The sequence below is a fragment of the Salmo salar genome, chromosome 05 (assembly GCF_965601325.2).
Source record: "Salmo salar chromosome 05, fSalSal1, whole genome shotgun sequence".
Classification (NCBI taxonomy): domain Eukaryota; kingdom Metazoa; phylum Chordata; class Actinopteri; order Salmoniformes; family Salmonidae; genus Salmo; species Salmo salar.
Genome location: NC_138295.1, coordinates 43,061,524 through 43,076,449, shown reverse-complemented (window position 1 = coordinate 43,076,449; position 14,926 = coordinate 43,061,524). Strand labels below are relative to the sequence as shown.

At 42.3% G+C, this 14,926-nt stretch overlaps 1 protein-coding gene across 5 annotated transcripts in view; it reads left to right on the top strand.

The window, feature by feature from the left end:
- LOC100196367 (mitogen-activated protein kinase kinase kinase kinase 4) overlaps positions 1-14,926 on the top strand; it is a 58,661-nt gene that overhangs the window by 2,443 nt on the left and 41,292 nt on the right. For all 5 annotated transcript variants that reach the window (XM_014200122.3, XM_014200123.3, XM_082975223.1 and 2 more), the window contains exons 3-7: positions 10,402-10,458; positions 12,956-13,081; positions 13,629-13,739; positions 14,171-14,261; positions 14,399-14,529. In XM_014200122.3, coding sequence (XP_014055597.2) covers positions 10,402-10,458; positions 12,956-13,081; positions 13,629-13,739; positions 14,171-14,261; positions 14,399-14,529 — 516 coding nt within the window. The remainder of the gene's footprint in view (positions 1-10,401; positions 10,459-12,955; positions 13,082-13,628; positions 13,740-14,170; positions 14,262-14,398; positions 14,530-14,926) is intronic.

Below are 14,926 nucleotides of genomic sequence, written 5' to 3'. Positions count from 1 at the left end.
ATTGTGAGTGGATGTAGTGTGTATGTGTGTGCTTGTGTGTGTGTGTGTGTGTGTGTGTGTGTGTGTGTGTGTGTGTGTGTGTGTGTGTGTGTGTGTGTGTGTGTGTGTGTGTGTGTGTGTGTGTGTGTGTGTGTGTGTGTGTGTGTGTGTGTGTGTGCGCGTGTGTGTGTGTGTTGGAGCGTCAGTGTAGTATGTGTGACTGTGGGTAGAGTCTATTGGGTGTGCATAGAGCCAGTGTAAGGGACTTAGTGCAAAACAATTAAGGTAAAGGGGTCAATGTAAATAGTCCGGGTAGCCATTTGATAAACTGTTCAGCAGTCTTATGGCTTGGGGTTAGAAGCTGTTCAGATGCCTTTTGGTCCCAGACATGGCACTCTGGTACTGCTTTCCGTGTGGAAGTTGAGAGAACAGTCTATGACTTCGGTGGCTGGAGTCTTTGACAATTTTTAGGGCCTTCCTCTGACACCGCCTGGTATAGAAGTCCTTGATGGTAGGGATTTTGACCCCAGTGTTGTACCATGTCCGTACGCACTACCCTCTGTAGTGCCTTGCGGTCGGATGCCGAGTAGTTGCCTTGCCAAGCGGTGATGCAGCCAGTCAAGATGCTCTCAATGGTTCAGCTGTAGAATCATTTTGAGGATCTGTGAAACCATAAATAATAACACATTTATTGAAGTGGTGTAACACATCTAAGTGGTTTATAACACCTTATGTACTTCCAAAAAGTGCATCATATTTTATCTGTAGCTAGGTTTGTATCCAATTTGTGTCAGATTTTCATGTGAATATTCTAAAATCTGCATAAAAACAATACGCGCATTTTATCACCAGAGATGTTTTTCCATAAAATTGACTTGTTTCGGATAAAAGACTGTGCGTGATTGTGATGTCCTAGTGCATATAATTTTTGTTGTTGTTGCTGTTACTGAATAAAAAATCCAAGTTAAATGGGTTTCTATTGCATTTTCAACTTTACTAATGGTTTTGTCACAAAAAGAAATGTTTTAAAAGCTAAATGTGCCCACGGGTGGTCTTGCCACTTGCGCTCTAGCCAACAGCTCGCAGATACAATTTGGGCATAGCCTACATGGTGAGATTATTATATTTATTGGTCAAACGGCAGCCAAGCATCGATCATAATGTCACCAGAATAAGACCCTCTGTATTTATTGGAAAGGAGCATCAAGCTCCTCACAGTGCACTTTCACCACCCTATGAAGTTCATCATAACGTATTTAATCTGTAGCTTAATCAACTGTATGCTTTCCCGAGTCGTAGTGGAAGGACCACACAACATATCATCGCATGACTCCAAGTTTACTTCGATATGATGGTTATTATATCAATATTTTGTCACATAAAGCATTTCCACCACCATTTCTCACATAATACATTTTTTCTGGCACAAAAGATCACACCTTGTCTAGCGTATTTTGTTTTGTCAACATTTGGAAAGTTTACCGGCATATACTTTACTTGCATAAAGATGTTGGATAGAAACCTGGTTATTGTTGAGAAACATGAGGTTGTGGGTGTCTTCTGCAGGCAGCAAAGATTCATTACGTTAGTAGAGTAGTGGTTGTTGGCTACAGACAGGTAGAGGGCATTGGTCACAGTATACAGATGTAGGATCTTAATTGGATCACCCTGTTGAAATGCAGGAAATGTCAAAATTGTAGTGTATTTGAGGTTTCAAAAGGCTTCTGAAGTTTGTAATTTCTACTTAGAAATTTCAGACTTGATTTTCCAATATGAAAAATTTATCAACCCCTTACAAGAATATACATTAATTATAATCCACATAATAATTCACATTTCCTGTTGCTCAATGATTATTTTCCTGTTGTAGCAAACTGGCTCAAATTAAGATCCTACATATGTAAAAGGAAATTCTATTTTTGAAGCCACTACATCAGGGCATCTGTGGCTTTCCTCTCCTCTCAGAATCTTGTTCTTTTTCTTTTCTCCTGCCAATTTACCCGTTCTGAAAATAGAACATCACAGGGAATGCGCGTCTGTGTAAAATATCGATTTTGAAATTGTTTACTGGGCTTGTTCTGAAGGCAGCGAGTCTTGTTTTTCAGTACAGTCTGAAGTCTTGGTTTTAATCATCCGTCCCCTTGGGATTTCAGTGTAGATGTCTGATCGATGCCACAGTTTTGTTCCATGTTGAATGTATAAGACGTGACAATTACTGTCAGGCTGAGAAAACAAAGAACAGTCTTGTTTGCTTCTCTGCTTCTTAGAAGGCCTTAATAAAGGACTATCACTTTATCTGTGTCCCAAAGCAATACACTGGTAAAATTACAGTACACTTCATGATAGATCTTCAGCAGTTTGCAATGCAAAGCAATGTTGTTGTTAGCATGATGTGTGGTGTGATCTTTGGTGAGAGCAGTGGAAATGGCAGAGGTCATGCCAAGAGAAACACTGATGAGAATGTCCACCCAGTAAACTCTCAGATGGGTGACCTTTGTCAAATTATGTTCAATGTCTGTTCTTCAACACTCCAGTCTATAATACGTCATGAAAGATGAGATAGTATGTATCCAACTCAAATAATGAATAGCAATTGCAAGCAACACAAAATACAAACAACATATTACTTACTATTCTTTGATTATTTCTCGCTCATGGTATCTGTTAGAAAATAATATGACTTCAGTTCACAGGAGGTTGGTGGCACGTTAATTGGGGAGGACTAGCTCGTGGAAACGTCTGGAGCAGAATAGGTAGAATGGTATCAAATTCATCCAACACATGGTTTCCATGTGTTTGATGCCATTCCATTTGCTCCATTCCAGTCATTATTATGAGCGGTCCTCCCTTCAGCAGCCTCCACTGCTTCAGCTCATAATACTGATAATACCATGCGGTTTTATTATTCTAAGGTAGCTGGTTTGTTGTTACGCTCAGAAGAAGCTGACTTGGCACCAGTGTTGATCTATTGTTTCCAGTCTGCCTTCACTTACATGGGAGGCAATTTTTACCCTGTCCTGTTTTGCTATTTAACACAGCATTGTTATCATCTCATTGTTAAATGCTGAATACTGTTGTTTTCTCTTGTAATTATTTTGGATCATCTTGTTCTTATCTTGTGTCTCGCTGGTTTCATTTTTAGAACCCCCAACTCCCTCTTTTCAGCTTTTAGGGTGTTGCAACTTGTATGTCAGAACACTTTCTTAACATAGTAAATCTTACAGAGACCCATCCATGCTGGTTAAAAGGGTGGATTGTCAGCAAGGGGTCACATGATGAGCGTAGTTTCCCTGAGGTCGTTTTTCCTCTGGGATCTTCATGTTTTTTGGCAGCAAAATAGGATGGTCCATTTAGAGATACCTCATATTAAAAGAGGATCTTGTGTGATAGGATCTCTCTCACTTATCCCAGGGTGAACCTTATCATGTGACCTTCCTGTGTTAGTATGAGTGGGAGATGGGTTGTGATTTGTTGCACCAGTGATCTCATCTGTGTCTTCTGGGGATACTGTAATCAAGGGTGTGGAATTATTAGCCGTACACTAAATGGTTTAATCCGTGCCATTTTCAATGTTCAAAAGTTGCATTTTGTTTAGTTTTATAGGGTTCAAAGATACATTCCTATTGTAAGATGACTGTCTCATTGCATATAGCAATATCTCATCCTTTTGTTCTTAGGATGGCTACATCTAGGGCGTATTCCTCTTTTAAATGGGTACTTCCCTATCTTGCGAGATGCAAGCTCATGAAGTGTGAAGAATTGGGTCAGGCCAGGCTTGCACTGCAGTGACAGAGCAACACAGTGATGCAACGCTGGAGAGCTGTCATCACTTGCATGCCTCCAAGGTCTGATATTGAGAAAGTCCCAGTATGTCGGGAATCATCATGAAGCAGGCAGGCTCCACTTTGACCCACAGAGAGGAAGCGTCTTTCTCAACACACACTTCCTGAACCGCAGTCGCTGTTCAAACCACTTGGATGCCTGCCTGGATCTGGTGACGTTATCCCAGTGCCCTCAGCTCTGGAAGGGCCATGAAAGGGCCCCGTCGTGGTGTTGAGATGTGGGCTCATTGTATGCGTCCCAAATGGCACCCTTTTCCTTATTTAGTGCACTACGTTTGACCAGTTCCCATAGGGCTCTGGTCAAAAGTAGTGCACTACATAGGGAATAGGGTGCCATTTGAGATGTGACCACCAAGTAGACCTATGTTTGGGTAGGGAAAGAAGAAGAATGCCCTCCATGCGCGCGGGGTAGGAACTGTGGTAGTGGGTGATAACCCCTGTACCCTGGAGACTGGGGAGGGCAGCCTGTCTCTGGTGGAGATATTTCTGTCCAAAAGGGGATTTCCTCATTATTCCCTAACCCAACTGTGAAGCCCATAATCTCCCATCGCATTGTATCTAATGACCAAGCAGAAAAACAGGAAGTAGTGGATGAGAAAAAGCAGATTTCCATCAGAAGAAAGGCAGTGGCACTTCCATCAACACTACTAAGGTGTTGATAAGAAGTGTATTGTGATGAGAGGTTCATTGCACAAGATTAGGTCTTTACCGTGCAGATTGAGTTTCAGTGTTGATAGAACCCAGAAAATATCAACAGTGAAAAGATAATATAGATGGATACTTTCCATATGCCAGTAGTTAAAGTGAGCCCTTCACATTTAGTTTAGGAGCTGATCAATTTCTCTTTGTTGGATGACTTACTCGAGTGTCTCTTTATTAGAATGGGGAATGTGATTTATGCAATGCGTCCCCCCCACAAATTGAATGTGTTTCAGAGAGAGCATGCTGTGACTGTGTGTTGTGTGGAATGCTGAAGAGGTTGTAGGGGTTTGAGCCGCGGGCCGATTAGTGGACAGTTTGCTCTTTTCTCTCCCCTTCCTTTGATCAGCAGTAGGAATGTGCTCTCATGCAGTCTCTTTATGGCCTGCTTTGGATCATGTGCACATGCTTGCAATCATTATTTGTCAAATACTAATGACTCTGGGGCAGCATGCATACAATGCCAGTGAAGTTTATTTTTACAACATGAATAAATAGTTGACTATGGTAGCTACATGTATTATTATTGAACATTAATCTGACATGTTGGGCAAAGGTTTTGCTGGCATGCAACAAGAAGCATTTTGTAAATGGGAAATCAAATGATCTGCTACTTCTACAGTCATTTTGTGAGCTTGAGACCTAGCTATTATCCTACTGTATGTAATGCATGTTCAAGGTCTCAATGTCTCATATCACACTAACACAAGGAATTATTCCTCTATATTGTAAAAAATAGTCTACTCTGCAGTGCCCACAACTGATGGTGAATTGTCTGACCACCAAAAGCATTTTTCAACCGTTTATTAACCAAGTTCATTTTTGTTTCCCTTTGAAATAGCCTCTATAAAAGCTTGGCTTTGTATTTGGAGAGTTTGCCTCTGGCAATGGAACACAGCCAGCTTGAATGTTTAAGAATACTTTTGATCAATGCAAGACTGTGTGCCACAATCCCTCACATGTTTTTCTACAGAAGTAAAATACATCTGTAATTATGTAAAGCATTTGTAAAAAATCCTATTTTGATCTGACTATTATCAAAGTAAATATTAGTGACTTTGCCTAGAAGTCTATTGTTACTATTTGGTCATTAGCCCAAACAGTTTTCAGCTCATTGTTATTGTTAAAGAGAATCAGATTTTAATCAGATTTGATTATGGGGCTCTTGTTATTTTCCCATATGTGCTTGCTCTCTCACTCTGCTAGTCTGGCACAGGAAGCTGTGTCCATTTTAACTCCTGCCTGTGCTTGTGGGGAACACTGGCCCACATCCTAATTGAACCTGGTGCTGAGTGTCTGCTTCAGAAATCTGTTCACATGGTGTGGCCTGCTGCTGTCTGCCCACCCAACCGCCAAACAGCAGTCTGCACAGACCGCTCTCTAGGATCTTCTCACATTGATGTCCTACAGTACACACAACTATCACAGATAAACATGGGCAGTCAATGGCAGGAAATAGCAATAAACATGCTATCACTCAAAGGCACTCAAAGGTTTGCATGTGTATTTATTTTATATTGCAAACTGTACAGAAATAAAATAGGGGTTTATTTCAAGGCAATCTGTGGACGGATCGTTATCACATATGTGAGTGATTAGTGATCCCTCATTTCTGTGGATGTGCAAGACTGTGGTTACGTAGATGAGCATATTGTGCAACAGTGCAGCTGCACAATACTATCCCACTGGGCACAGACGTCAGTTCAATGTCTAGTTTTGAATTACATTTGGTTGAGTTGTCTAACGTGAATTCAATGTTAAATCAACAAAAAAAGTCACCATGTCATTAGATTTAGGTTACAAGTTGGGTGAAAAAAATACAAAAATACCTTAGGCTGATGACTTTTTGCAAATCCAAACAGTTTTCCAACTTCATCACATTTAATTTTTGTTGTTGAAATGATGTGGAAACAATGTTATTCAATCAGTTTTTGCCCAGTGGAATGTGATTGATACTAGTCCCCAAGTTTGGATTTGTGGAACGAGTAAGTGTCTTGTCAATTGCCATTGGGATATATTGGAACAATACTGGCAAGCTACCAACAGAGAAACTCTAGGTTTTCCCTGATGTGTTCATGGTTTTCAAAGTTGAGTTAGAAACTCTGCTTTAGATGGGTAGCTTGGATCTAAATGGATAGCTAAATCTCCTGCCTATACTCGTAATAACCATATATTAGAGTACAGAAAGCATCTTGGGAATTAAAAGACAATCAGTGTTCTCTCTCCTTATGCATTTCACTCCCTTTTTCCTGTTTTGTTAAGGTAAAATAGAGTGCCTTCGGAAAGTATTCAGACCCCTTGACTTGTTCCACATTTTGTTACGTTACAGCTGTATTCTAAAATGGATGAAATAAAACAATTTCTTCAGCAATCTACACACAATACCCCATAATGACAAAAGCAAAAACAGGTTTTTAGAAATGTTTGAAAATGTATTACAAATAAAAAACAGAAATATCTTATTGACATAAGTATTCAGACCCTTTACTATGAGACTCGAAATTGAGCTCAGGTGCATCCTGTTTCCATTGATCATCCTTGAGATGTTTCTACAACTTGACTGGAGTCTACCTGTGGTAAATTAAATTGATTGGACATGATTTGGAAAGGCACACGCCTGTCTATATAAGGTCCCACAGTTGACAGTGCATTTCAGAGCAAAAACCAAGCCACAAGCCACAAGCCAAGCCGTGTCGATGCACAAATCTTGGGAAGGGTACCAAAACATTTCTGCAGTATTGAAGGTACATAAGAACACAGTGGCCTCCATCATTCTTAAATGGAAGAAGTTTGGAACCACTAAGACTCTTCCTAGAGCTGGCCACCCGGCCAAACTGATTAATCGGGGGAGAAGAACCTTGGCCAGGGAGGAGACCAAGAACCCAATGGTCACCCTTACAGAGCTTTGGAGTTCCTCTGTGGAGATGGGAGAACCTTCCAGAAGGACACCCATCTCTGCAGCACTCCACCAATTAGGCCTTTATGGTGGCCATAAAGTAAAAGGCACATGACAGCCCACTTGGAGCTTGCCAAAAGGCATCTAAAGACTCTCAGACCATGAGAAACAAGATTCTCTGGTCTGATAAAACCAAGATTGAACTCTTTGGCCTGAATGCCAAGCGTCAGGTCTGGAGGAAACCTGGCACCATTCCTACGGTGAAGCATGGTGGTGACAGCATCATGCTGTGGGGATGTTTTTCAGCGGCAGGGACAGGGAGACTAAGTCAGGATCGAGGGAAAGATGAATGGAGCAAAGTATAGAGGAATCCTTGATGAAAACCTGCTCCAGAGCGCTCAGGACCTCAGACTGGGGAGATGGTTCACCTTCCAACAGGACAACGACCCTAAGCACACAGCCAAGACAACGCAGGAGTGGCTTTGGCACAAGTCTCTGAATGTCCTTGAGTGGCCCGGCCAGAGCCCGGACTTGAACCGGATCGAACATCTCTGAAGAGACCTGAAAATAGTTGTGCAGGAACGCTTCCCATCCAACCTGACAGAGCTTGAGAGAATCTGCACAGAAGAATGGGAGAACTCCCCAAATACAGGTGTGCCAAGCTTGTAGTGTCATACCCAAGAAGACTCGAGACTGTAATCACTGCCAGAGGTGCTTCAACAAAGTACTGAGTAAAGGGTCTGAATACGTATGTAAATGAGATGTTTCCATTTTTATTTGTAATACATGTTCAAAAACCTGTTTTTGCTTTGTCATTATGGGATACTGTGTGTAGATTGATGAGGGGAAAAAACAGTTTAATACATTTTAGAATGAGGCTGTAACCTAACAAAATGTGGAAAAAGTCAAGGGGTCTGAATACTTTCCGAAGGCACTGTACACCAGACTAGTGAGAGCATTGTTGTGTTATGGGGTGAAGTGAGTAGTTCACACCTGGTATAGCTGTGTGAATTGCTCTTCCTGGATACAATTGAATGGAATGGTAGTCTTTGATCTGCTACATATGTGCAAACAAAATGCTTGCAGTGGGTAATTCAGAATGACAAAGTAAGGAAAAATCATTTGTGTAAATGCACTGAGGCAAAAAAAGACACATATGCTGCTTGCATTCTGTTTTCTTATTAAAAAAAAGGAATGTTGGTCACAGTTGTCCTCTTACCGTTGGTAAAATAAATAGCTCTGTTGTCACAAAATTACATATCCATGAATGTGATTTTAACCTTTGCTGAGTTTTTTATAAGTAATTCGTAGTGTATATACAGCATTGCCAAGCTTTAACATGGGAAACTAGCTATTAAGATCTTTCTCAATTATCTCCATCAATTATTCTCCATCTCCGTGCACTTCATTACAGATGTGCACAAGTGCACTGTATTACAGTAGTCATGTCACATTCTGTCAGTGAGCATAGCCACATATGAAAGTTCAGGACCATTCCTCTCTCCTCGGGGATAGGTGATTCTAGCGTCTAGAGCAAAACTGCACAGTGCTATTAACAATACTGGATGATAACGGCTTGCTATGCCTGTAGTCTGTGTTCTGTTTATTTTTAATTTGAAGAATAACCGCCATAGTCATTACATTCACTCCACTGCATAAGTAACTCAAATGTATGGCATCTGTCAAAATGGCAAATTAATTTGCAAAATAACGGTAAAGTGCAATGGACGAACATCAATCTGCCTCAGCCCATTGTGCTGTGACTGAACATAGACGAGATGGCTGCAGTCAATGGGAATGTTACAGAAGCCTCTTATTGGTTTATGAGAAGCAGCTAAATGCATTGTATTGATTATGTGATTGTCCCACCTGAATGCTCCTCGCTACACTCCTGATTTTAGAATAGGATATTGACTCATATGTTAAGAAAAACATTTCACGTGGGGATAGTTTTTCTCCCACAAATTGACATTCATTGCAACAGTTCTCAGGATGGACAGTGTAACTGTTTCTTTGAATCAGATTCACAAGGAGTATTGCTTCATTTTCTCTTTAGAATCATTTTACTGAAACTCTTACACCATACTAAGTGTGACTTTTTGCTTGCCAACTCAGACATATTAAATATAGTACGCTTTTGTATGTGAAATAAGACATTTCCGATCTTAGCATAGGTTACAAGAGTTGTTTTCAAGATTGGTGGAGTAAAACTGGGATTTCTGAGGTGGATAACATAATTTTGTGGTATTTTCAAGTGACTCAATCTCTCCATATGTACATGATATTCCGTAGACAACAGTCAATTGTGTTGGATGATATGAGCCATTTTTCAAATAAACAAACAATGGAGGTCAGTCTAGTGAAACATGTACTGCTCCAGCTCAGGCCCGTGTTCCATTTTCTCTACACACTTTTCACAAATAATTGCTTTAGGAGTTGCTGTACCTAGTTTTCTGCTCCTTAGGTTCTGACACATACACAAAGTTTTAAAAAATTCACTGCTCTCCTACCTCTCGCTTCCTCTTTTTCTGCCACCAGACTCAGTTACAGAAATAGCTACATTTTCCCCTTCCTCAATTTACCTCACCTGACTGGTAGACATGGTCTTAGGCGCTAGACTTTCCGTTGCGGTTGCCAGTATGCCCTGTATTGAATGATGCGTATGTTTAAAAAAATATATGTTTCATAAAATGCTGTGGTTGTCTCAACAATAACCTTAACTACTGCATAATGTTTGTGCAAGTAGCCCAACTGTAATTATTATACACTAAATTCATTGTCTTACTTTTCCCAATGTGTCTTGAGTGACTTTGTGACCTAAGCTTCTAGGGTCACAGTACCAAATTTGCTTAATAACTCTTAACAGTACACTCATCATCATCACCATCATAGACTTTGAGTGTCCTTGATTGTCTTAGATATTATTGGCGTCCGATGGCCATTCTGTCCCTAACTGTTCCACTGACTGTCCTTGGGTCTCAACAGGGGCGACATGTGAAGACGGGACAGCTGGCTGCTATCAAGGTCATGGACGTGACAGAGGTAAGAAGGCCACTTCCTGGTTCCTGTCTCCATCCCTTGCTCCTTGCACTGAAAAGCCACCAAGACATAGGCAGGGAGGGACACGGCCGTGGGACTGCCACTCTGCCGAGTCAAAGGGGCAAGGAGGGGTTTCGCACTCAGATCAGTTTACCTTCAAAGACAGTGTTTTATTTAAGAAATGCAAATGAGGCCCAGTTAACACGGCGCACCAAAGGTTATTATATCCTGAGCTGTCAATCAGCAGGTGAGAACACTGGGAGCCATGTTTGTTCAGGGAAAGTTTAATCATCTCATTCCCCTCAGGGCAATAAAGCTACCTGGTGATGAGACTGTATAGAAACTGATTGATTTGGCCCTCCTGGCCCGCTACAAGAACAAAGAGGAGCGTTATTACAATAGCGCAAAGTGTACATGGCCAAAGATTTAATTAAATCCGTTTTTTTTTTTTTGTGGCTTCGAGGTATATTTTAAACTAAGATCTGACTTTTGGGAGCTGAGGAAGGATCAACAGTATCAGTCTCTGCAGTGCAATCTGAAATGTTGTATAGAGTGACTGAAGTTCAACACACCGCATGAAGAACAACTTATTATTTTACTCAACAGAGAATATAAGACACAGTTAATCAATACAGCACAGTTTCAAATGTATCGTCATAAAAACATAGCATTAAAACTGATATTAAGTTCTCCAATATCTGTGTTTTGATCTAGACTTGCTTTTTATTAGATCAGCCTTGAATTGCTGGCTGATATTAAAGGTGTTGTATTGGCCTAATACGTAAAGAATGTCTGAGGTGCCGAGATGAGTTTAAAAGGCCCAGCTCATTGTATTGAACCCCAGAGAGTAAAAGCAGAGGAGATAACGCCACAGGCTCTCGGACAATAATCTCTCTCTTCTCAGCACACAAATGCCTTTGCCCTTTTCCTGTCCATCTTGTATTGTCTATCTGCCCAGGGCGATAATAGCAGGACATTTCCTGTAGAACTGAATGGCCCCTCACTGAAGGCCCAGGGCCCTGGCTTCCTACTCTCCGCTTCAACACATCCCTCCCGACAGTCACATAACTAAACCCCCCCCATACCCTACCCTCACCTTCGCTCCCCTTCCCTCGCTCCCCCTTCATTAGTCCCTACTCCACAGGCTGCCTGGCCCCAGACCTAGGGCCCAGCCGCGGCCCGGTCACTCGCCTCGACCCCTCTTGGGGATTGAGACATTGTCCTGTACAGAGAGCAGCTGTGCCGGGTCCTTTCCGATTAGGAATGTCCTCTCCTCTTCCTGGTTTGATTTAAAGGGAAAGGATGGTTCAATGAAGGCATGTGGTTGTATCACTTTCCAGGACAGAAAGGTACCATTCTTTAAGAGAGGTCACTCAGCTGTATGAAGGGTCAAATGCCTATCTTGAATGGAGCTGCTGTTTCTCTCGGGGTCAGGAGACAGGAGCAGGGAGGCTGTTGGTAAGGCGAGAATAGAGAGAAAAACTGCCTGGTGTCCCCATTTAAACCTGTTATGCTGCTCCCGTTTCGGGAAAAGGTCATTTCCCACTCATATTATTATATAGTAGGCTATTTTGGGTGTGTATTTGTTGTTAAATATGTGAATTGGCAGAAAACGACACTTTTATTATCCTGTTATTTTTGGGGGGAGCTCAGTATCGTTATTAAACCACACAACCTATCAGCCCCTGTAAATCAAATCAAAGTCTAATTGGTCATATGCACAAGATACACTGTAAACAAATCCTTTACAGGATTTTTTGGAATTAACTAGTCTACAGTAAATGTACATATTTGACCAAATCAAAGCACATTAGGCTGAAGTTCTAAGATATATTCTGGGCAGTAGCTAAGGGATGTTGTGGTTTTCCTGTCAGGAAAGACAGTGTCATGTTACAGTCCATTGACTATAGGCCTACTACAGTATGAAAAACCCAGGGAATAGAAACGCAATGCATGAGAGTGTCATGCTTTTCCAAGGCTTCACACACAAACAAATCCCCTTCAGGCCCCTCTGACAAACACTACTGCTTCTTAAAGAGAAGCTGTCTGTTTCTATCTCCACGCCAAAGACGTACTATGCTACATGAGCCCTCCCTTAGCCTTAGTGAGGGTCTATCAGTAGAGTGTATGGGAAGAAACAAATCAACATATCCTTAGTGCCCCATGCAATGTAAATATGAATGCTAAAATGGACTCCAAGCCCACATGCCATAATTGGTAGAGACTGAGCCAGTGATGAAATTATCACTGCTGTTGATTGCAATGTGTGTTGGTAGGCTTGTGGGTCACCAGTATGCCGGGCCCAGCACAAATCCACCATTTCAGTTTAACTTGAATGTTGGCTTAAAAGTAAACTGTAACTGTTATATGCTTGGGCAGCAAGAGAAGCAGGGTTTTCACTCTCTGGGTTTTGGGTTGACTGCATTACAGCCTGCTGGTTTCCGTTGTCAAGTTTGATATATAAAAAAAATATAATATCCTTTTCTTTTTTTGTTTGCAGGAGGAAGAAGAGGAAATAAAGTTAGAGATTAATATGTTGAAGACATATTCCCATCATAGGAATATAGCTACATACTATGGTGCCTTTGTGAAGAAGAGTCCTGCAGGTCAGGATGACCAGCTCTGGGTGAGTGGCTGCTTTCCATCTCTGTTGATTTCTCCTCACTTCAATCATCTCATCTCAATAACGCCATCATCTTTAAGAGGGCCTGTATCTCTATCTATATGTATGTACAGCTCATACAGCTTCTTTGGGTTAGTATGCACCAGTGGAGGCTGCTGAGGGGAGGAGGGCTCATAGTAATGTCTGGAACGGAGCTGATGGAATGGTGTCAGGAAAAAATGGGATACCATTCCACTTATTCCGTTCCATTACCATGAGCCCGTCCTCCCCAATTAAGGTGCCACCAACCTCCTGTGGTATGCACCAAAGAACATGGTTCCAGAATGCATAACAAGGGCCAGGAGTTGTTCCTGACACCGTGACCTGACCAGGGAAACCTCAGAGCCCTTTAACTCATCTAAAGTCCAAGTTGTATCTGTGCCTTTCCTTGTGTGCTGTACTGGATGTGTGAGTGTTTTAGGCCTAGCAGTTGTAGTAACAGGGTTCTGCTGGTGGCCTGGCATCTGTCTGAGCCATTTCCTCTGTGTCTGTGTGTGACCTTGCTGTGTAGCTGGTGATGGAGTACTGTGGGGCGGGCTCAGTCACTGACCTAGTGAAGAAGACTAAAGGGAACTGCCTGAAAGAAGACTGGATCGCCTACATCTGCAGGGAGGTCCTCAGAGTGAGTACTGCTGCTGGAGATAAGCCATTTAAATAGGACTCTCCACAAACCCCTGGGGAGATGTAAAGGTCCTGAGAATCATTTCAGAGAGCTCTTCTCATCCTATATCGGCCATATTGTAGTGGGTGCATTATTGCACTGGGCTTGGAGCTTTTGCTTATAAACTTATGGTAGGACAGTAATGGAGGGTTAGACGATGGCTCACAGGGGCAGATAGCTGCGTAGCACGGTGAAGTCATTATCTTAAATAAAATAAACTTCCTGTGTTTATTTTTAACTCCTTTGAAGCAGTGTACGATTTCTTTGCCTGTTCTGTTGGACAGCTCCCAAGCCCCAAGAGAGAGAGAGATCATGTGATGTGTACAATGTGTGTGTGCAGGCGTGTGTCGTGTCCTGATATTGTGTGTGTATTTGTGTGTGTGTCAACACAGGGCCTGTCTCACCTCCACTCACACCACGTCATTCACAGAGACATCAAAGGCCAGAACGTGCTGCTGACTGAGAACGCAGAGGTCAAGCTGGGTAAGGACTAGGAGACAGGGTCAAAGTTCAACTCACAACCCACATAGCCACAGTGTCACTGTCACTTCAGTATTTGCTTGCTCTCCCCTTGTAGGTGTGGTTTAATCTGTTTGAACACTGTGTCTTGTCTTTGCCAGTTGACTTTGGGGTGAGTGCTCAGCTGGACAGGACGATAGGGAAGAGGAACACCTTTATTGGGACTCCGTACTGGATGGCCCCTGAAGTCATTGCTTGTGACGAGAACCCAGACTCTACTTATGACTACAGGGTAAGAGGCCACCATCTCTACTGGAAATGCTGTTTGTGTGTGTGTGTGTGTGTGTGTGTGTGTGTGTGTGTGTGTGTGTGTGTGTGTGTGTGTGTGTGTGTGTGTGTGTGTGTGTGTGTGTGTGTGTGTGTGTGTGTGTGTGTGTGTGTGTGTGTGTGTGTGTGTGTGTGTGTGTGTGTGTGTGTGTGTGTTAGAGTTTTCATTCTGAGCCCGAACCTGACGGGCGGGTCAATCTTGTGAATTGATTCTGGCCGGGCAGGTTTCGGTCTTGCCGTGCTGTTTTGAGAAAAGAAAAGTGGTGCGTGTCTGCGCACCTTTAAGCCTAATACGGCTTTCTCTCAGCCACAGCAGCTGCAGACACTAGCGCCGCCAGGATTCCAATATTGGCTGGGCCAGA